Source organism: Mirounga leonina, unplaced genomic scaffold (assembly GCF_011800145.1).
Source record: "Mirounga leonina isolate KUSES-001 unplaced genomic scaffold, KU_Mleo_1.0 Mir_82, whole genome shotgun sequence".
NCBI lineage: Eukaryota > Metazoa > Chordata > Mammalia > Carnivora > Phocidae > Mirounga > Mirounga leonina.
In genome coordinates, this window is record NW_023270825.1 from 12775292 (window position 1) to 12798192 (window position 22901).

The 22901-nt window shown below is 49.1% G+C and overlaps 1 protein-coding gene across 6 annotated transcripts in view; it reads left to right on the plus strand.

Moving 5' to 3' along the window:
- Positions 1–22901, plus strand: part of TTC7B (tetratricopeptide repeat domain 7B) — a 249851-nt gene that overhangs the window by 25218 nt on the left and 201732 nt on the right. For 4 of the 6 annotated variants that reach the window (XM_034993223.1, XM_034993224.1, XM_034993225.1 and 1 more), the window contains exon 3: positions 5590–5758. The exons of 1 other annotated variant lie outside the window; for it this stretch is intronic. In XM_034993223.1, the coding sequence (XP_034849114.1) occupies positions 5590–5758 (169 nt within the window). The remainder of the gene's footprint in view (positions 1–5589; positions 5759–22901) is intronic. One more of the 6 variants, XM_034993227.1, reaches the window with a different exon arrangement.

Below are 22901 nucleotides of genomic sequence, written 5' to 3' on the forward strand. Positions count from 1 at the left end.
GTACTTTGAATAATGCTGCTATAATACAGACTTTTTTTTTTTTTAAGAGGGTGGGGAGAGAGAGAAGGGGAGAGAGAGAGGAAGGGCAGAGGGAGAGGGAGAATCTTAAGCAGGCTCCATGCCCAGTGCAGAGCCTGATGTGGAGCTCGAACTCATAACTCTGAGATCATGACCTGAGCTGAAATTAAGAGCTGGATGCCTAACCGACTGAGCCACACAGGTGCCCCGAATAGCTGCTATGAATGTGGGTTTACATTATCTCTTCCAGATCTTGCTTTCAGTTCTTTTGGGCATATACCAAAAAGTGGGATTGCTGAATCATATGGTAATTCTATGGTTAATTTTTTAAAGAATCTCCATACTATTTTCCATAGCAGCTGCACCATTTTACATTTTACATTCTCACCAACACTGAGTTCCAATTTCACCACATCCTTGTCAGCATTTTTTATTTTCTGTTTTTTGGTATTGTTTTGGTTTTGGATAGTAGCCATCCTAATAGTTTTGAGGTGATATCTTATTGTGGTTTTGATTTGCGTTTCCCTGATGATCAGGAATGTTGAGCATCTTTTCATGTACTTATTGGCCATTTGTATGTCTTCTTCGGAGAAATATCTATTCAGGTGCTTTGCACATTTTTTATTTGGGTTGGGTTTTTTTGCTGTTTTTCATTTGTAGCTCTTTGCCTTTAACCTTGATGATTTCTCTTTCCTTTTTCTTCACTTCCCGTCTCAGAACCCTCCAGGGCTACTTCTCTGGACTTTATTCTCATGTTTGTGTACATCCCACCCCTCCTCCCCAAGAAGCCATGTTTTCCTTAGCTTTACTTTTTGTATCTGTTTTGGAAACTTGTGCCTATTCCCAAATTGTTGTGTGACCCCCAAGGAGGCCATCTCCCTCTCTGGGGTTTAGTTTCTGTCAGTTTGAATAGGGTGGGCTGTTGGAGGGGTGAGCTTGGAACCTCCCAGCTCTTAGATATTCCAAGCCTGTGAGCTTTCATTCAGAGATGTCCTTACTCCTTGTCATGGTCACCTCCTTGGCCCTGGAGCAGTTGGGGGCTTGGGCAACATTTGTATAAGTGAGTGTTAGTTTTTGTCAGTTATGTGGCTGCAGGCTTCTGGAAATGCGGGCAGAAAGCCTCCATTCTAAATGGCCTCTGTGTATGTCTGTCTCCACTGGACACAGCTCCAGTCCCCTCAGGCTGGCTTGAGAGCATCAGTTAATTGTTTTATTTTATTTTTTTAAAGATTTTATTTATTTATTTTAGAGATAGAGAGAGTGAGTGGGAGTGGAGGGAGGAGCAGAAGGAGAGGGAGAGGGACAAGCAGACTCCATGCTGAGCACAGAGCCTGATGCAGGGCTCGATCCCATGACCCAAGATCATGACCTGAGCCAAAATTAAGAGTCAGATGCTTGACTGACTGAGCCACCCAGGCGCCCCGAGCATCACTTGAATATAGGAAGCTCAGTTTACTAAGCACTTGGTGCTGCATTTGGGCCTTTAAAAACACATACTCTCTCTTTCCCTGTTTCTTTTAAAGGGCCATGCCACACTTCTCTTCAGAGTCAGTTCATGATACTCGTCGGTCCTCATCAGTGAGAAAGGGTAGAGGGACAGTGGACACGTGGGCCATGCTTCCCAGGGACGGCCATCAGACTCAAGCATCCCTTCAAGAGGCCAGAGGGTGTGGCTGTGTGCTAGGGGAGAAAGGTTGAGGATCATGCTCCAGGCCTGACATCTGGCTAGTTTGTTTCCTCCTTCCAGATCCCTAACTTCACTGCGAAAAATTAACCTTCTGGTTTACCAGGTGCTGATGGTTTTTTTGCTCTCCACCCAGTGCAGTATTAAGAACATGGAATTTCAAGTTAGAATTCCTGAGTTTGTGTTCCAGTTTTAGCTTTATAAGCTGTGTGATTCGGCGAAATTACGTACCCTCTCTGAGATTCACATTTCTCATCCGTAAGCATAGTTAGCTGGGGGTTGTCTTGAGGCTCAGATGTGGAAGCTCTTTCACAACGAGCACCAGAGACATGTCATTTACTGCGATGTTATTTTTCTCCTGCGGCCATTTTTAAGCTTCCTCTACCCTATAAAGCATGTTCCAAAGTTGCCCAGCTTTTGCATGGGTGTGTTGCCCCAGTAGCTGGCTACTGTGAAACTTGTTCTCTTCTTGACCTTAAATCAGTGCGTCTCCTGGTGGGGTGCTTGCTCAAGCCCAGTGCAGACAAGGTGCCCACAAAATACGCATGGACTGAAACAGGCAGGGCCAGAGCAAGGTAGCAATGTGGTGAGGCAGAAGGAGCCTGGCCTGGGAATCAGGAGACCTGCTTCTGAGTCAAGTCAAGAAAACTGTGTTTCTCCTGGGCAGGGCAGCACAGCTCTGTGCTGGGGCCAGTCTCCCCCACCCTGCAGCGGGAGGCCTCCGTGTGGGGTTGCCGACTAGACTCGCTCCGGCAAGGCTCTCCCATTGCGTCCACACTGTGCCTTTGCACTTGGAATTTTGTTCAGGCTCCTGCATCTTTTACATCTGGCCTTGTAGTTTACTTTTCTTTAAAAAAAAAAAAAACTTAAAATTTTTTTTTCAAGTTGAATTAAACATCTTTTTCTTTTGGTAAAATATTATCTAACACAAACTTTGCCATCATAACCATCTTAAAGTGTACAGTTCTGTGGCATTAAGTACGTCTGCACTGTCGTGCAGCCTCCACCACCGTCCATCCCCAGATTGAAGCTCTGGGCCTGGTAAACACCAACCTCTGCTCCCCTCCCCCTTCCGTTTGCTTTTAAACCAGTGGTCCCAGGGCTGGAAGGCCTAAGGGAGGAAGGAAGACAGCCTTGTCTGCCAGGAAGCTTTTTCTCTGGGTGGAGAACCCTGTGGTAGGTCTTTTTTTCATAGCTCTTTTCCTCTTCTCTTAAGTCTGCTTTGATTTCTCTGTTTGCAAAGATAATTCTAATTTCTTGCATTCTAATTTTCTTTCTCTCTCTCTCTCTCTCTGGCCACTCAAAACCCCCCTTTTTTTGTTCCTTTCAGGGTGCCTGGCTGGCTTAGTCAGTAGAGCATGCCACTCTTAATCTCAGGGTCATGAGTTCAAGCCCCACGTTGGGTGTGGAACCTACTTAAAAAATAATAATAAAATTTAATTTAATTTAAAAAAACCCCTTTTGTTCCCTTCCTTCCCTTTGCCCATTTTACCATCTCTCCAATGCTGCCCATTGCCCCTGCTTCCTTCCTTTTTTTTTAAATTTTTTTTTTTAAAGATTTTATTTATTCATTTGAGACACAGAGATACAGAGAGAGAGAGAGAGCATGAACAGGGAGAGAGGCAGAAGGAGAGGGAGAAACAGGCTCCCTGCTGAGCCGGGAGCCCGATGTGGGGCTCGATCCCAGGACCCCGGGATCATGACCTGAGCCGAAGGCAGACGCTCAACCATCTGAGCCACCCAGGCGCCCCAACCCCTGCTTCCTTTCAAGAAATACTTTAGGGGCGCCTGGGTGGCTCAGTTGGTTAAGCGACTGCCTTCGGCTCAGGTCATGATCCCGGGGTCCTGGGATCGAGTCCCACATCGGGCTCCCGGCTCAGCGGGGAGCCTGCTTCTCCCTCTGACCCTCTCCTCTCTCATGCTGTTTCTCTCTCGCTCGCTCTCCAATAAATAAATAAATAAAATCTTAAAAAAAAAAAAAAGAAATACCTCAGTATAATTAAATAATATGAACAATTAAAAAAAAAGAAATACTTTATGATTTCACTTATATGTGGAATCTAAAAAAAAACACAACAAAGAATAAACAGACAAACAAAAAGCAGAAACAGATCCATAAATACAGAGAACAAAGTGATGGTTGCCAGAAGGGAGGGGGGCTGGGGGTGGACACAGTAGGTGAAGGGGAGCAGGAGATACAGTTATGGACTGAATGAGTCACAGGAATAAAAGGCACAGCATAGGGAATATGGTCGATGATATTGTAACAGCACGGTATGGTGACCGATGGTGGCTACACTTACGGTGAGCACAGCATAGCTTAGGGGGTTGTCCAGTCACTATGTCGTACACCTGAAAAGTATGTAACATTGTGTGTCAACTGTACTCAAATAAAGAAAAAAAAGAAAGAAAGAAATGCCCGGAGGCTGGCGATCCTGGCGGACAGCTGCTTTGCCATGCTCTGGCTGGTTACCTGGCATGGCCCACCCGTCACGGTTACAGGGTACAGAACAGTGCAGCTTCCTGGCGTGCTCCTGTAAGCAGGAAAATCTAGCCTTGCATAGCTTGGGTTCCAAGGAGCAGGCCTGCGAGAGGGTGATAAATCTGTTTCCTTATACAGCAGGCTAGGCTGTCTCCTCTTTTCCTGCTGATGAGTGCTGGCCAGGGAGAAGGGCAGAGGATGAGGCCAGTGGGTATGGACTGGGGAAGCCAACCTCTCCTGCCTGGAGAGGAATGAGGACCCATCAGAGGACGAGGGCTAGAGCTCGCAGCCTCTGTGGGGGGTGGGGAGGACCAGGGCTCAGTCACCTCACCGAGCGAGAATGGCTCAGTGGGAAAAGTTTGCCCCTGGAAAGAAAGCAAGTCCTGGGTTTTGCACCAATTTAGAAAACCTCTCTCTTTGGGTTATTAGGGTTATAGTCTTGTAGCACACCCCCGTGCAGCGGGCAGGATGCACCAGGATGTCCTTTTCTGAGACAGGTGCTTGTATGTTTTGTTCGTAAAGCATCCCTCCATCCTTGGCCCAGCACAGCCAAGCACGGGGACCTGTGGGGAGCCTCAGTGTTCTGTTTCGTTTTGTCTTACAGCCACTTTTTTTTTTTTTAAGATTTTATTTATTTATTTGACAGAGAGAGACACACAGAGAGAGGGAACACAAGCAGGGGGAGTAGAAGAGGGAGAAGCAGGCTTCCTGCAGAGCAGGGAGCCCGAAGCAGGGCTCGATCCCAGGACCCTGGGATCATGATCTGAGCCGAAGGCAGATGCTTAATCACTGAGCCACCCAGGCGCCCCTTACAGCCACTTTCTTGAAGTGGAGTTCATATGCCAACTCACCCATTTAGAATGTACAGTTCAGTGGTTTTTAGTATATTTACAGACTCGTACAGTCATTACCCCTAATTTAGAAAATTTTCATCGCCCCCAAAATAAACCCGTACCCATTAGCAGTCACCTGCCATCCCCCCACCCTCCAGCCCTAGGCAAACACACTAATCTACTTTCTGCCTCTATAGATTTGACCACTCGGGCCATTTCATATAAATGGAAGCATGCAACATGTAGCCTATTGTGATTGGCTTTTTCACCTGCCATGGTGTTTCTGAGGGTCATCCCTGTGGTAAGCATGGGGCACTGCTTCCTTCCTCACCGTGGCTGGGTAATATTCCATGGTGGGGCCAGACCACATTTTCCTTATCCATTCCTCAGTCGATGGGCATTCAGGTTGTTGGCACTCACAGGGCCATGGCAAACGGTACTGCTGTGAACATTCGTGTGCGCATCTTTGTGTGGAGAGCCCCGAGGCTTTGTGGCAGCAGGTGTTGGGTCCCCGAGGGAGCATTACTCCTAGCATCGTAGGAAAATGTTTTTCTCTCTCCTTTTCCTTCTAGTCAGAGTTCCTACAAGAATCCAATCTGATCATGGCCAAGTTGAATTATGTGGAAGGAGATTATAAGGAGGCTCTCAACATCTATGCCCGGGTGGGCCTCGATGACCTGCCGCTGACAGCCGTCCCTCCCTACAGGCTGCGCATGATTGCGGAAGCCTACGCCACCAAAGGTGAGCCCGCGCCTTCCCTCCCGGGAGGCCGTCCCCCGGGGCCACGCTGCGTGGAGCCCACAGGCCGAGCCTGTACCCTGGGCCAGCACCTCCGCATGGTGTGGGCCCCGCCACACCCTGTTCCCTCAGACCCTCAGTTCTTCAGTTACCCCTGAAATAAATGAGGGGCAAACATTTCAGTAAAGGGTCCTGATAATTAATATGCAATGAAATAGGGATTTTTTTTTTTTTTTTTGGTAATTAAGATAATGCATAGCACATGCCAGGATTCTTATCATATGGCCACTTGGCCACATGGCTGACCGGTTTTATTCAACAATGCCGCCTCTGGGCTAATTTAATTAAGGCTGATTGGTCCCTGCAAATGGCAGTCACTGTAACAGCCGGTCATCCAGTGTTTGGCTGTGTGCGTGGGGGCTCGGGGGCTGGAAGGAAGTGTAAACGTCAGCCCGGTTGCCAAGAAGGAGCTTGCAATCCCATGGGAGAGGATGCAGTCCCACAGAGAGGAAAATGACAGACGCAGGACACACACATTGTTTGACCTTTCCAAGCTGCCACTTCCTCATCTGTGAAATGGGTATAACCACATTCACTTCATAGATTTAGTCTAAGGATCAGTCAAATAATGTATGTAAAGCACTGACCACAGTACCTGGCACATACTAAATGCTCATCAAATAATATTTTAAAATATCAGCCCCAAACAAGGCAGCAGATGGTCAAAGTCAGGCATGGCTAACAGCTTTTTAGAGACAAGAGAGGTCACACAGGCCCACAGGGCCAGGAAGGCTTCCTGGAGGAGGAGGGACACTTTGAATTGGAAAGGCCATCGTAAGGGAGGGGGCATCTGAAGCAGCTCCTCTCCCTCCTGCCACCTACTGTCCAAACCATGCATTGTGAGTGACTGTGGCCAGCACGGAGGCCGGGGCCCTGGTCACTCGTGTGCTGTCGGCCGTCGGACTCGGCTGTCCTGCGCAACGGTGAGCAAAGACCCAGCCTGAGGCACACTTAAGAGCTTTGTGTCAGGGGTGACATATTCAACCTGTTCCCTGGGGAAACTCAAGTACTGCCGGGTTCATCTAATTAATCTTCTAGACCTCCCTGCGGGCCGGGGAAGGATGCTGTCACTCTTGGCCGGGCGCTCTGGCACTTTGGCAGGCACCGTCCTGTGAGGCTGGGGGCGCCACGGGGCGTGCTAGGGTGTGTGACACGCAGCTGCCTCCTTCTTCGTGGTGCCTGCTCCGTCACCTCACATGCCTTGGGCTTGGGGGAGTTTGTGTGTGATTTGGGGCCAGAAGCGATCTCCTGCAAGGACAGCAACACTTCATCGGGCGGTTGCCGGTCACCCGGGGCCCGGTGGATTGTCTCCAGGGGTGTTCTGCTAGTTGCAGAGGGGGGATGGCTCTGGGGCCTGTTCGCAGCAAGAGCTCAGGTCCTCGTATCGGCTCTGAGACAGACTGGTGGTGGCAGCCATCTGCAGGGGACACCGCCTGCTCAGCGTCGTGGCTGAAGGAGGACGGGAGAGGGCGAGGAGGACGGGAGACGTGGTCCCTGGGTCTGGGCCTGCGTCATACGTGGTTAGCAGTGCGCCCCCCGCTGTGGTGGGAGGCTCCTGGGAGACCTGGCCCCGGCTGGCTCCTCTGTGCACACGGAGCGTCACACGCGTGCAGGAGAGGGAAGTGTCGCTTGTGCCAGAGGAAGTGGCCTGCAGCCCAGGTGGCCAGGTGAGAGGCAGTGCGGAGGGGGTTTCTGAGCACCAGTGCTTAGCCGTCCGCTGGTCCGGCTCCCACCACCATCATGTGCTGGCTCTGCACGCCTCGCTTTCTTCATCTGTCCAGCTCTCCTTGGGTTGTCATGAGGATTACACGAGATCATCTGTATCAAATGCCCAGCACATAGGGAACATGATCTAAATAGTAGCGTAAAAGCTGAGTGTTTGTTGGGGCCCTATAAGAAGTGACTTCCAGTAACTGAAAAATTGTCCCTTTAATTTGTGGAGATGCCCAAAGACAGGCCAGTTCTCCGAGGACTTCAAGAGGCTCTTGGTCCTCACTCTGGGTAGCAGCACTCTTTGGTTCTTCTTTCTTCTTCAAGGTCCTTGAGAAGTTTTCAGGAGAGACTGTGGACAAATATTCGACGGATGCTAGCGTATGGGGTTCTCTTCTCTCCATTGCGAACCACGAGCCTGCAGGGGCCTGAAGCAGGGTTGGTGTCCTCAGCTCAGCGTTTCCAGCGCTTTTGAAGTAGTTGCTGACGTTTCCAAATTGAGACCATCCAGTTAAAAATTTGGCTTTCTGGCTTCTTCGGGAAGAAGGGAAGGGCTGTCCCCTCAGGCCCCCCGGGCAAGCCCTGGCTGGAGCTGAGCGCCCAGCGCACACCCCTCCCCTGACCACCGCGTGCTGCTGTAGGCTTGGAGTTGGCCTTTTACGGGTCACCTGAACTTCCCACATCTGCTCTTCCAGCCGTGGCTGCGAGCTCGTCCCCTGGCCAGGTATTATTAGCCTTGGCTTATTGGGAATCTGCAGCCAACATCATTCAGATACCAGTTAGGGCTCTACTGTCTCTTAAATCCTCCAAACCTGTAATTTACAGACAAAGGAGATGAGACTGGACAAGGTGATTGGAATGCCCACTGTGTGCCCTTTATTTGGGTATCTCAGCCAGTTTTTACCACCACCCTATGAGGTAGACTCTATTATTCTTTCCATTTTACAGATGAGAAAACTGAGGCACAAGGGGGTTAGATAAGCTGCCCAGGGTCCCGAAGCCAGGAAGTGGACGAACCAGGACTCGAGCCAGAGCCCATGCTCTCCTAGTGAGAGGCAGAAGGGGCCTCAGTCTGGAGCCCACGTTCTTAACCATTCTGCCCTGTTGGCATGTGGATCAGAGCACACTTGGGCCAGGTAAGGTTTCCTCATGTAGAAAACACTCAGATCACTAGAGGATACCCTTGATTTGCACATAGACCCCTCTTGGCAGCCTCACCTTCATTGTTCCTCCACTATAATTCCTGCTTCTTGCCCAGATTTCTTCCTGTAAATTCTGTTCCTCCAGCTCATACGTCCTGTCTTCTCTGACGGCCTCTGGGACTCACCTGTTCAGAGTCAACCATATTCACTGCTCTCTTTGCTCAGTAGATTAGTAGGTGACATGAAAGTCATACTAGAATCAGTTGTCCTGGTATCAGACGCCCCTGCGGGTCTGTGAGTTCCTCTAAAGGAGGAGCTGTTTGTTCTGTTTGTTTGCCATCCTCAGAACTCGGCACAGGATTTGGCACGTCATTGGTGCTCAGTTATTGAGTGAAATTTGTACAAATTCCCTTGCTTGCATTTTTACTGAGATGCCCATCATGTCATTCAGGTGATCTGGGTGCCTTCGCTCCTAGCCTAGCATGGTGAGATGCGTTTTCTTTGTTGATGACATATTGGGCATATTTCAATGATTCAGAGTCCTTCCCTGCCGATTATGGGCAATACCTCCGAGAGCATGCTGACGTCACACCATAACAGAGCCTGACATGGATCTCTTTCTGAAAGGTTGTACATTTCCGTTCATTTCCATGATCAGGGACTTCCGACGTAGATCTCAACTCCCCCCACTATCCCCCCAACTCCTTCCTTCCATCTCATAAACCTAAGCAGACAGAGAGTGGGAATCGAGGAAATGGAGAAACTCTAGCTTCTGGTAGTACTGGTTTAATCAAGCAAGTAGACATCTTTGCTCTGGGATACAGATTGAGGTAGCAAATGAAATCTCCAGGACACCAAGTGGCCACAGATGTTCTTTTCACAAATGGAAAGGCTGGGGAATAGTGGACACATGGCCACTGTCTATTTTGGGACTTAGATCTGCTGGACACGGGGTGACTTTCTGCACATCGGCCAGTGGGAGCTGGAAGTGGCTTGCCTTCCCAGATACGGCCTCTGTAAACAGCCTTGGTATGTACTCTGTTGTCTCGCAGGGAGTGAAAATGCCCGGGCTCCAGGATGAGGGAGTCCTGGAACAGTCCGCCTGTCACGGCTGGTGGGGCAGCTGTGTTCTCGGAGGTTCCTGTTCCTCCCCATCCACTAGGGTGTTGTCCTCACCTGTGTGATTGAAGCTGGCGTGCCTGCGTGATGCAGCTCGTGGAAGGGGGCAAAGAGGGAGCCGTCTAGGGTGAGCACGGGTCGGTTCTGCTGACAGCCTGCTGGGGAGAGGTTGCTGTAGCACCTTAGCCACCAGGGACCTGGGAAAAAGAGGTCTGGGGGCTCACGTAAGCCTCTGCTTTGACATGTCCAGCAGAGCTTGGTCTCTCTCCCAGCTAGCACCTGTAGGAGGGGCAGGGAGAAGGAAGTAGCCCGCAGCCAGGTGAATGAAAGGGGACGGGGAGGCCCTGAGGCCCTGGTGCCCAAGAGGAGGGAGATTATGAACCTGGAAACAATGGCGTGGTATTAAGCTTCCTTTCTAGATTGCACAGTACCAAGCAGAGGAGGACTGATGGCAGAGGGCCAGCGGGGCCCTCCCAATCATCCCTCATACAAACATTTTCTTTTTCCACTGGGGGAGACTGCCAGAGAGGCTAAGGGACTTGCCTGATGACACCCAGTAAGCCGGAGGCAGGGCCAGGATGACCTCATCCTGTCAAACTGCATGACCTCCGTTCCCAGGTGGAGAAGGCAGCACGGTGATGGGGAGCTCTGTGGAGCCTCCCGTTTTCTCTTTCCTCCCTTGCTCCCAGGTTTGAAATTGCTCCTCGATGCGCTGGTTAAGAGCCTGGGGTTTTAGAGCCAGGCTGCCCAGGTTTGATCTCTAGCTTTGCCACTTACTAGCTGTAAGATCTTGGGCAAGTTACTTTCGTCTCCCTGGGGCTCAGGTTTTTTTATCTATAAAACAGCGGTAATTATAGTATCTACATTATAGGGTTATTGTAGGGCATGAGGGAGTACAGGTAAAGCTCTTAGCATAGTGCCTGGCGGATCAACAGAGTTTCGCTATTTTTGTTCTTGGGCGTGAGCCCAAATGGCTAGACCTCTTAGGGAGCCCCAGGTAACATCCAGTTATGGGGAAGAGGGCAGAGTTGCCTTAGCACATCTGCCTTGTCTGGCAGAGGGTCTGGTCCCAGGAGTGGGACCCAGGAACAGTACGTTTAGAGGGAAATCTTTAGAGGCAGGTCAAGCAAAGATCTGAGGTCTGGAGTGCCACTTGGCAGGGAAGAGGTGTTGACGGTGTTGGAGGATGGGCAGCACCCAGTGGCCAGGGGCAGATGGAGAGTTTTGCTTGAGGATGGGGCCCAAGACACACTCGCTCTGCACTTCACCAGTCTTGCCCAAGGCTGATCCAGAAGGTTAGAGGTCTTTGGAATTGGGCCCACATTAGTGGTTTTTTCACAAAAGGCCATTCACATTGGAATGGATTGGTTGATTCAAGTAGTGGTCCTTTAAGAGGGGAGAACCATTCACACGGTTCTCAGATAGCTGTCTTCATAAGGAACATGCTAAATACGCAGGAGAGAGAGAGCTGCGGAGGAGAAACCATCTCTTGGTTGGACTCCGCTTCCTGGCCAGAGGCCGGGGGCCACTCCCTAAAGACCTCCCCTTCTCTAGAGTCTGCAGAGCTCATGGACCTCTTGCTCTTCCCAGAAGTGCCGGTGTGATGAAGGATAGCATTCGAATTACATAATGATCTCCCCCTGGAAAATGTGATAGCCTCTTTTGCCTGCCTCATATAAAGCTGGTCCTGGGGCTCTCTTTGGACTGCCCACTGTGTGCGTTCTGAGCATCCCGTCTCAGGACACGGTGTCAGGGAAGGAATGAAGACCCCTGGCTTCTGCAGTGGGCAGGGTGAAGGGGCAAAGGAGCTCGCAAGCGAGGCTTTTCAGAAGTGCTGCCTTTTCCCCGAAGCTGATAAGCACTAGTCTTTAAATAGAGAACCCATCTCCAAAAGCTTTGGATCCCAGCCTTGCTCTCCCCAGTTTGAAACTGAGTGTCTTCACACATCCACCGACTTCAGCTTAGCATAGGCAGTTGTTAGACCAGGAGACTTACCACATTCACCGACAAATGTTTTTGGAAGATGCACCTGGCGATTGCTCGCTGTCTTCTGGGGGCCTCCCACCAGAGCAAACTTCAGATACATCAGCACAAGGGAAGCAGTCCATCGATGAGGGGCTCTTATCAGGTGTCGCTCATGTGTGTGTTCACCACACTCTGCCCGGTCCTGGGCGTCTGGGTGCCATGGAAAAAGGCTTGGAACAAGTTGAGTTGGAAATTCCTCAGATAGTGGGTGGTTATGACTTGAGGACTGTCATCCTCCCCAAAGGCTGCCAGGCATGTAGACCCCAGAGGAAGCAACTATCTTTAATCAGGGGTTCCCTCTTTGAAATAGAAAAGAGAATGAAGCCGTATCTGCTCTTTCCCTTAGGGGCTGATTCTACCAGCACTGTATGTCAAGGTGAGGCCAGACCCCCGACATGGTGACTTGAGGGATACATTTCCTACAAGGATGCTTTACTTTCCTGCTTCAAAGCTTCTTTTTCCATCCTGGAATATTGGCTCCCAGGAGCAGCCCCAGTTTCCCCCAGGAAAGTGGAAACCTTTATTGGGGGGTTCTCGGGCTGTCACAGCTGCGGGCTCCATCCTTGGAGAGCTGCGTCCAGGGGAGCCTGGGTGTGGTGGGCTGGCTGCAGGCCGGCTGCAGGAACAGACATGGAGACCAGCGCTTAGCTCTCCAGCCGGCTCACACAGAGGCAGAAGCTGCCAGGGGTGGTGGAGGCGCAGCTGAGGGGACGTGAGGCCGCTGTGTGCTTGGTGGGAGAGAGATGTGACGGTTGCTGGGGACCCCAGAGTAGGGAGGGGGCGGACCAGTGGCCGAGCGTCTGTGTCATCTGCTCTGCTCAGCCCCAGCCAGCCGCTCGGCAGACGCAGTACATGAATGTGTTGTGTTTAGGGAGGATGGAGGTGGCAGTGCAAATCCAGGTCCATCCTGCAAGGTTTCTGCTGGTGGGACCAGAGCCACTGTCCTGGGTAGGTGCAGGGGGGCGGGGGGAAGCAGTGTATGGAGACTTTCGAGGTCCCGAGCCAAGCTGAAGACCCATTTTGAAGTTCTGCCAAGCTCTGTGGGTTAGGGCCCTTTTCACTGCAGGTGAAAGAAAACCCCACCTGGTCTGACTTCAGTGATAGCTGGATTCAGGGCTCAAAGATGGATTCTTTCTCCCCATTTCTCTCCGTGTTGGTTCCCATTTCAGACTCCAGGTGGCTGGCTGGAGCAGCTCCAGACTTGATTTTCTTAACCTGGGCCACATCCTCATTGTGTCTCAATGGCCCTGGTGGATTCCCACTCTTGATCTAGTTCCAGCAGCTAGCATCATGCCCCAGGACTGGCTTCGGTCTGGCGTGAAGGCTGTGATGAAGGGGGGTGGTCCCACCAGCAGAATCAGAGGGAGGGTCCACGATAGATGTCCACAGCACAGCTCTTCTGAATAGGAGCCCTCTCATCAAAGAGGCCCAGGGCCCTGTATGCCCTTCTCTCCTTGGAGGTGGTCCTTGCAGGGGAGAAGGAGAAGGGACAGTTGGGGAGGAGCCAGGTGACTGCTCTGTGACGGAGTCACTGTGGACTGGACTGAAGATGCCTGGAGCCCAGACCACATCAGGTGGGTCAGCGCTGACGGAATGGGGCTTTTTGGAGAAGAGTTGTCTCCAGGGGTGGAGGGCCCTTTGGGGAAGAAAGACTTCCCTGTTCTGGCCTTGGGGATGGGGCCAGAGCTGGGCAGCGGAAGCTACACAAAGTCCAACGTTAGGCCTGTATCTGGAAGTCTTTCTGATTGCGACAGCCATCTCAGGGCTCGGCTGCCCTGGGAGGTGGGGGTCCCAGTGGATTAGCACATATCAAGCCCTGCCCTGAGTCACGTGCGGTGCTTGCTGATTGACCTGTGTGATGGCACCTCATTCTGGCAGTAGTCCCTGTGAGGAGCTGAGAGGCTGAATTTCAGAGGTGAGGTGGGATTCACATCAAGGCCTGTGGACTCCAGAATCCCTACTCTTATCTGCTTTATTGAGCTGCCTTTCAGCTGGAGCATAAACTCTCATTTGGAGTGGATGCTGTTGACAAGGGGCTGAAGGGCTGGTGTCAGATAACCTGCAAGCCCTTGATTCTGTTCTGTGATTCTTAAGCCATTTGATCTAAGTCTCTAAGTCTCACTTTTCCTATCTGCAAAATGGGGATAGAAATACTCAGATGAGCGTACTGAGAAGGCTGAATGAAACAAAATGGGAAAGTGCTTTGAAATATATAAATCTGAGGTCAACAGTAGGGGATTTGTGTCGTCTGTCCTCATGTACACTTGCGTTTGGGAGCAGCCGGTGGCTGTGATGTTCTCGCTCTCCCCACGGTCCTCCCCCCCCTCCCCGCCCCACCCCAGCCCCAGGGTCCTGTCTAGCCTGCTCCTTTCCTTGGGCAGCCAGTGGGGCTTCTAGCTATCACTGGGGTTGATCGCTTGCCCTTTCCCCTATAATTTTATCTTACTGTTCTTCTTGATACAGACAACATACGTATGCATTATATAAAAATCAGAAATACAGACCGGTCAAGAGAACATAAAAATATCCATCACCTGGTCCACCCAGAGCCAATCTCTTGTTAACATTTTAGTGCATTTACTTTTAGATCTCTGTAATTATCATGTGGGTTTTTTTTAATATAAAAATGAGATTATACCACATATACCGCCTTATGACCTGCTTTTTCCACTTCACTACAGATCATAAACACTTTTAGCAGCTGTACAGCATTTCATTACATGGATAAGCTGTAATATATTTAACTAAAAAGCCTCTATTTTTGGACACGTAGGTTGTTTTCAGCTTTTTACTGTTACAAGTAAAGCTGTGACGAACGCTCTCTCAGCCTGATCTCTGTGCTTGTCCTTAATGCTTTCCCTAGGAGAGATTTCCAGAAGTAGAATTTCTGGGTCAAAAGAGAAGTATTTCCAGACTGCTCTGCAGAATGGCTCTACCTTTGTGCTTTCCTGCCCACAGGGTGTGGGACCAGTTGCCTCTCCTTCTGGCTGAAACTGGATAGAATCCCTTTGATCTGAAAGTGAACTTTGAGTCTTTGGTTGTGTGTTGGGTGTAGCCTATTTGGAAAATAAAGAAAAATATAAAGCAGAAAATAAAATCAGTCACCATACGACCACTTGAGCTAGTGAACCACTGTTGGAGTTATATGTAAATATATAAAACATAGAAAGATATATATTTATATCATATATAAAATATTTAAATGTATAAAGATATATATTTATACAATATTTTGTACACAATTAGGATTATGCTATATATATTATTTTATGGTCTATTTTTCACTATATGTATGTATGTGTGTGTACAATTATTTTTCCATGTCATTAAATATTTCTGAAAAAAGTTTTTAATGACTGCACCGTGGTGTGCCTTTGGATATTTTTTTTTTTTAAGATTTTATTTATTTATTTGACAGAGACACAGCGAGAGAGGGAACACAAGCAGGGGGAGTGGGAGAGGGAGAAGCAGGCTTCCCGCTGAGCAGAGAGCCCGATGTGGGGCTTGATCCCAGGACCCTGGGATCATGACCTGAGCCGAAGGCAGACGCTTAAGGACTGAGCCACCCAGGCGCCCCCCTTATGGATATTTTTGAACAGTTGCCTATGGAATGTCTGTATTCAGTTCTTCGTATTACAAATATGGTCTATAGCTCTATAAAAAAAAAACAGATTTATTGAGATATAATTCAGATGCCATAAAATACAGCCTTTTAAAGTATATAGTTCAGTGGTTTTCAGTATATTAAGAGTTGTGCAGTGATCACCACAATCAATTTTAGAATGTTTTCATCACCCCAGAAGAAACCTGTACTCATCAGTGGGCACTTCCCATTATCTAATTTATGTCAGCCCAGCCCTAGTCAACCACTGGTCTACTTTGTGTCTCTGTAGATTTGCCTATTCTAGGCATTTTATATAAACAGGATCACATAATATGTGATGTCTTGTGTCTGACTTCTTTCACTTCGTATGTTTTCAAGGTTTGTCCATGTTGTAGCATGAATGCGTGGTTCATTCCTTTTTTTGACCAGATCATATTCCCTTGTATGGATATCCCACATTTTGCACATTTTATTAATCCATATGCATCAGTTGATGGACATGGGATTGTTTCCTCATCTGGGTTGTCATCAGTAATGCTGCTGTGAACATCTGTGTATAACATTTGGGGTGCATGTATGTTTTCATTTCTCTTGGACATACACTTGGGAGTGCAATGGCTGGGTCATGTGACTACTCTATGTTTAACGTTTTAAGGAACCACAACTGTTCTCCAAAGTGGCTGCCCTGCTCTAAAGCTTCCAGTTGCTTCACAGCTTGTCAGCACTTTATTATCCGTCCTCTTGATTCTAGCCATCCTAGTGGGTGTGAAGTGGTATCTCATTGTGGGTTTGACCCTAATGACTAATGATGTTGAGCAATATTTCATGTGCTTATGGGCCATTTGTGTATCTTTGGAGAAATGGGTAGTCAGATCTTGTGCCCAGTTTTAACTTGGGTTATTTGTCTTTTTATTATTGAGTTGTAATAGTTCTTTATATATGCTAGATATGGATATAGGAGACATGGTTTATAGATATGTCATTTATGGATATTTAGTTTTAAAATATTTGCTGCCATTCTATGGGTTGTATTTTCATTTACTCAGTGGTAGCCTTGGAAACAAGAATGTTTTAAATTTTGATTAAGTTCAGTTTTTCTTCTTCTTCTTCTTCTTGTTCTGGTTTTTCTTGTTCTTCTTTTGGTTGCTTTTGTGCTTTTGGTGTTGTAGCTAAGAAACCACTGCCTAATTGAGTTCACAAAGATTTACTCCTATGTTTTCTTCTAAGAGTTTTATAGTTTTAACTCTTACATTTAGGTCTATAATCTACTTTGAATTAATTTTTCTATATGGTATGAGGTAAGGTTCCAACTTCATTCTTTTGTATGTGAATATCCAGTGATCACAGCAGCTTTTGTTGAAAAGACTGTTTTTCCCCTCACTGAATTGTCTTGATGTCTTTGTGGAAATCAGTTGAACATGAATGTAAGGGTTTATTTCTGGATTCTTAATTCTAGCCTGTTTGTCTATATGTCTATCCTTATGTCAATAATCACATCTGTCTTTATTACTGTAGCTTTGTATTAAATTTTGAGATGGGGGAGTGTGAGTCTTCCAACTTTGTTCTGTTTCAAGATTATTTTGGCTCTTCTGGGTCCCTTACATTTCTATGTAAATTTTAGGATCAAGTGGTCAATTACTGGAAAAAAAAACTTACTGGGAATTTGATAAGGATTCTGTTCAATGTATAGATCATTTTGGGGGAGTATTGCCATTTTGTCAATATTAAGTCTTCCAATCTATGAACATAGAATGTCTTCTTTAATTTCTTTCAAAAATGTTTTGTAATTTTCAGTGTGCAAGTCTTTCATTCCTTTTGTTAAATTTATTCCTAAGTATTTTATACTTTTGGTGCTATCATAAATGGAATAGTTTTCTTAATTTCATTTTCAGATTGTTCATTGCTGGTGTATAGAAAATACAAGTGATTTTTGTATATTGATCTCTTATCCTATAACCTTGCTGAACTCACTTATTAGCTCTAATAATTTTTTTGTGTGTGGATTCCTTAGGGTTTTCTCTATACAAGATCATGTCACCTGTAAATAGGATAGTTTTACTTCTTCCTTTCCAATCTGATGCCTTTTTGTTGTTGTTGTTGTTGCTGTTGCCTAGTTGCATTGGCTACAGGCTCCATTACGGTGTTTACTAGAAATGACCAGAGCAGAGATCTTCTAAGATAGGGGGAAAGCTTTCAGTCTTTGATCATTGAGTATGATGTTAGCTGTGGGTTTTTCGTAGATGCCCTTTATCAGATTGAAGAAGTTTCCCTTTATGTCTAGTTTGTTGAGTGTTTTTATCATGAAAGAATGTTAGATTTTGTCAAATGCTTTTTTCTAATGAGATAATCATATAATTTTTGTGCCTTATCCTTCTAATATGGTGTATTACGTTAATTGATTTTCGTATGTTAAATCAGCCTTGCATTCCTGGGATAAATCCCACGTGGTCATGGTATACACTCTTTTTTTAATATGTTGCTGGGTTTGGTGCACTAATATTTTGTTGAGGATTTTTACTTCCCTATCCAGAATGGTTATTGGTATAGTTTTTTGGTGATGTCTTTGTCTGGTTTTAGTATCAAGGTAAGACTGCGGGGGAGGGGGGGTCATAGAGTAAGTTTTGAGGTGTTTCTCCTCTTTTACTCTTTGGAAGAGTTTGTGAAGCATCGTGTTAATTCTTTAAACATTTGGTAGAATTCACCAGTAAGCCATCTGAGCCTGGGCTTTTCTTTCTAGGATGTTTTTTTTCATTACTCAATTCAATCTCTTGTTACTCTCTTGTTTTAATAGATTTTGGTAGCCTTTACTTGTTCTTCACTTTCTTCAACATGGCATCTTTTCATTGGAGCCCTGGCAAACAGCCCTGGTGGGAAAGGAATGATGCTTATCTACTTAGTTACCGGTTTCACAAAGGATGACTTTGAGGACTGGTCTCTGTTTTCTCGCACAGTCATACTTTGAGCGGCAGCTCATCCCATGGCCTACAGTAAACTCAGTACATGTTGCCCTCAAGGGAAGCGGCACTTCCTGTATTTGCAACTGATTGACAAAGTCAGCCCAGTGGAGGAGTCCTGGGTTTCCCTGCCAGGAAACTGCCAGCCCCGGCCAGCTTTTAAGCAGAAGGAATGACTTAAGCTTCTAAGTCAGAATGATCTTTCTGGCACAGAATGGAGAATCAGTTAGAAGGAATGAGAGATGATAGGGAAGGAGACAGGTGTCGGAGAGGTGAACTGGCTTTGGGCCCCTCCCCTCTTGTTCTGCATTCCAGGGGGCCTGACTTCTGCAAGCTGTTTCCAAGATGCCCTAGTCAGTTGGTTTCTGCCTGGATTTGGCCAACAGGAAGCATTGGCAGGAAATTGGGGAGCAAGAGGAGAGAGCAGCCAGGGTATTTCTCTGTCTCTCTCTCTCTTTCTCTATGCCTCCAGCAGCACCTCTGACAACACTTGCATCTCTTCGTTGCCCCAGCTGTGGTGGTCTGACAGACTCACCCCCCGCCCAGAGTTTTCGGCTCCCAGGAGGGAGCTTCTGCTGGGTTCTGTCTCCCACGCACTGGCCCCAGCTTCTGGGCTCTTGTAACCCCATCTCCTCCCTCTGTCCTTTCTAGCCCTAGGAAAGTTAGCGGCCTCTTGCTGCTTCAGAATTCTGGGATGCCATACCATCCTGTTTGGCGTCTCATCGGTTTCGTCCCCTTAAATCTCCTTTATTTGAAAGAACTAGAGCGATACTTTTGTCCTAGCTGGATCCTGACAGATATTGCAAAAGCCCGGTTTCCAGCAGGCCAAGGAGACAGTGTATGTGCTGGGGAGCTTCAGTGGGAGGGTGGCTGAGGGGGGAATCAAGATGACTGAGATTTTTAGCTTCACTCACTGGGCAGGGAAGGATGTTAAACCAGGTTAGGGATTATAGGAGGAGGAGCCAGCTTCCCTTGGAGGGTGGGGGAAGATACTGGGGTGGAGGGGGACATGGTGACATCTCTGTGACCGCAAGGGGGTGCTGTGCAGGGAATCACTCTAATTCTAGGGCCTTTGCTCAGCACACCAGTCGCCAGGCGATGGGTTTGTTGGTCAGGATTTAGGAATTGATTGTGTATAGATTTGGTCACAACCCAGCAGTGGCTGAAGCTCACTCAGAGGAACACAGAGACTGAGGAAGGCAAGAAGTGAACCCCGAGCCCTGGAGGCCCCAGGATGTACCAGGGGGGCTCTCCTATCGGCAGAGCACCCAGCAGGGCTCGGGGATACTGAACAGGCAGGGGACAGACGCAGATGACACAGAGCTTTTCCCTGGGCTTTACAGGGCCTAAAACACAGGAGCATTTGTACCCTTGTGGCAGATTTATATTCTTAAGTAGGTTGAGTGAAAATGTGGTGAAAGCAGTAAGTAGACAGTGGCCTGAGTATCAGGACACGTTTTAATGTTCCGTGGAAAATTCCATGCTCAGGTAATCAAGAGTGCAGCCCTCTGCCTCCCCCCAAAGCCATCTTTTCCCTTATCCCTGAAGCTCAGGTTCTTGATGAGTGCTCCTGCTAATCAAAGCAGGTCTAGGCATGGCCGAGCATTTTTTCAGACTCTGGAGGCTGTGCCCTGGTCTTGCCAGGGCGACCCCATGGCCTGCTCTGTCCCACCCGTTCTCTGCTCCAGGTTGCTTGCCGGTGCCCACCTACCGGCCCTCATGTCTGCCAGGCCCCCTCCCCACCTCTGCTTGTCTTCTCCCTCCAACCAGGATCTCCTCCTCCTCCCTGTGAGGAGTCCACCCGCCGTGACGTGTCAGTGACAGCCTCTCCAGCTCTCTTGTCCACTGCAGTCTCTCCTTCTCTTCCGCTCTATTTATAGTTAGTACCATGCAATTTGGCATTCGGTTTTTGTTTAATTATTTCAAATCTGTCACTTGCCTCTCTCAAACTAGATTGTATGTTTAATTAATTCATTAAACTGGCAGATATGTGGGTGCCTACTCCGGGCTGGACTCTGAGGCTGTTCATGTCTAAATTTTCTGTTTGGTGGCTCCATATTTGCACCAGGGACAATGCTTGCCACACAGGGCTACTTGGGATGGCATGGGTCTTTATTTTTTTTTATTATTATTATTTTTTTTACTTTCTTTTTTTTTTTTTTTATATATGACAGAGAGAGACACAGCGAGAGAGGGAACACAAGCAGGGGGAGTGGAGGAGGGAGAAGCAGGCTTCCTGCAGAGCAGGGAGCCCGATGCGGGGCTCGATCCCAGGACCCTGGGATCATGACCTAAGCCGAAGGCAGAGGCTTAACCATCCGAGCCACTCAGGGGCCCCTGGCATGGGTCTTTAAACATTTTTCGCTGGCAACCTCCGGGGTACGTTGTTGAAGATAAACTCTACCCAAGTAACACACTGCTTGCTTAAGCAAAAGTGCAGTGTTTTCAGTGTATTCTGAAATCCTTTCCATTTTAGATAAAAATAGATTTTGGTTTGGGCCTGATATGAAACAAAATAATCTTGTCTCTCACTCCTACCACATTCAGCTTCAGGTTAGATCATCCCAGTCTGTGGACTATCTTTCAGATTGTGGGGCTCTAGAGAGCCCGTCTCCCGTGGCACCTTTTCTTTGAAAGCCAGTGACTCTTTGGGTATCCTTGATGCCGTTTTTCTCCCCTGCATTGTGGGCTAGCTGCTGTATTTTTCACTCTTAAGATCTGGGTCCTTACTACCAGGATCTCCTTGGGGCCTAGACTCATACAAAGCTGGCCAGGTTTTTAAAAGATCATTTAATTCATACTCCTGTTTAATATTTTAAAAACCAGGACTCCTGACTCCTCAGACAGTGCTCCCTCCACCAACACCCATCACTTGGCTTCCATCATTTCCAAACCATGTCTGGTGTTCATTTTCTTCCCCCAAATGTTCCTGATGCTTCGGGAAAGAAAAAAGCATCCATATTTGGAAAGCTCAGAGCTTTCTGGGGGCGGGAGCAGAGCACAGACTGTTTTGTGGAGAAGGAGGCTGTCAGAGCTGGCTCTTGTTCTCTCCCTCACGCTGGGACTGGTGCAGACGAGCGCGAAGCTATGGGGGGGCCCGGGCTGGGCCTCCCCGGGCAGGGCCTTGACGCATCAACCAGGCAGAGGCCTGCAGCTGCCCCGCAGGGTACACCGCAGCCTCACAAGACAGGGAGGGGGCCTCGGCCCTGGTGAGCCCCTACTGTGGGCCTAGCGCCCTTAATCCTCACAACAACCCTGTTAGACAGAAGCGGGCAGGGTCCGCATTTACGAGGCGTGAGGGCTGGGTCCCCTGGGCCAGCCCCTGGCCCTTTTTCCTCCTTTGCTGTCAAGGGCTTGCTTCCTAGACTGCGGCTGGCGGATCGTGTGGGTAGGAACCCCTAGGTGACCTCCAGAGACCGCCCGAGCCGGACTCAGAGGCCGTGTCGTCCCCGGGTTCCGGGGGTGCCTTGGGTTGCCCCGAGCGGCTCCCAGGACCTCTTGGAGAACTTCCATCTCCCAGAGCAGCACAGACAGCACCCGGGGTTCCTATTTAAGCAGTAGAGTTCTGTGGCACTGTGGGCACGTTCCAGAACCGGAATTCCACAGAAGGCCTCGAGCGAGGCCACCTGCTCAAGGCTCCGTGGCGGGCCACACGAGCGTGGACCGCGGCCAGCAGCCGCTCCAGGGCGTCCAAGGCCGAGCCCGCCGCCGCCGCCAGGGGGCGCGGGAACCGCGTCCTCGCCGGGCGCCCGGGGCCGCGCATGCGCCGAGCCCGCCCCGGAGCCCCAGCGCCCCAGCGCCCCAGCTCCCCGCGGGGGTCGCCCGCCGCCGCCCGCCCCGGGCAGCCTCCTGCTGCCCTCGCCGGCCCGTGCAGACCCCGCGGAGCCTCTGCTGCTCTCCCGCAGGCGTCCGCGGCGCTCAGTACCCGAAACATCCCGTGCGGGCATCCCCCGGAAGGGGAAAGCAGTGCCGGTCTGTGGGCTGCTCCTGAGGTTTCGCAGGAGTTGACACGGCTCCCCTCGATCACGCACCGAAAACCCCCGGTAGTGAGGACTGTAGAAGCCCAAGGAAGATTTCCCTGGCGTGTTACTTGGTAGATTAATGCACCAAGCTTGCAGTGAGTGTCTAGGCCTGACCTTTACGACTGGATACTTGCTAGTGAGCCTGTGGGTATCCCGGAGGCACGGCACCGACGAGTAGCCACCAACAGTGCCGTTTCCCCGGCGGAGGAAGCCCCCCGTCCGCTGGGGGCCGTGCTCCAACTACTGTTCACCTGCTCTGGTAGTTAGCTCGTGGGATCAGGGCTCAGCGCTGACTCTGCCGGGACCAGTACCCTCTGTGTGACCTTGGGCAGGTCAGAAACCCTCTCTGAGCTTGGATTTCTTCATCTGCAGAGTGAGCAGAGAAGATAGGGGATCCAGTTTTTTTTCCTGGAGAAGTTCCTTCCCTTCCCTTCCCTTCCCTTCCCTTCCCTTCCCTCTTCCCTTCCCTCTTCCCTTCCCTCTTCCCTTCCCTTCCCTCTTCCCTTCCCT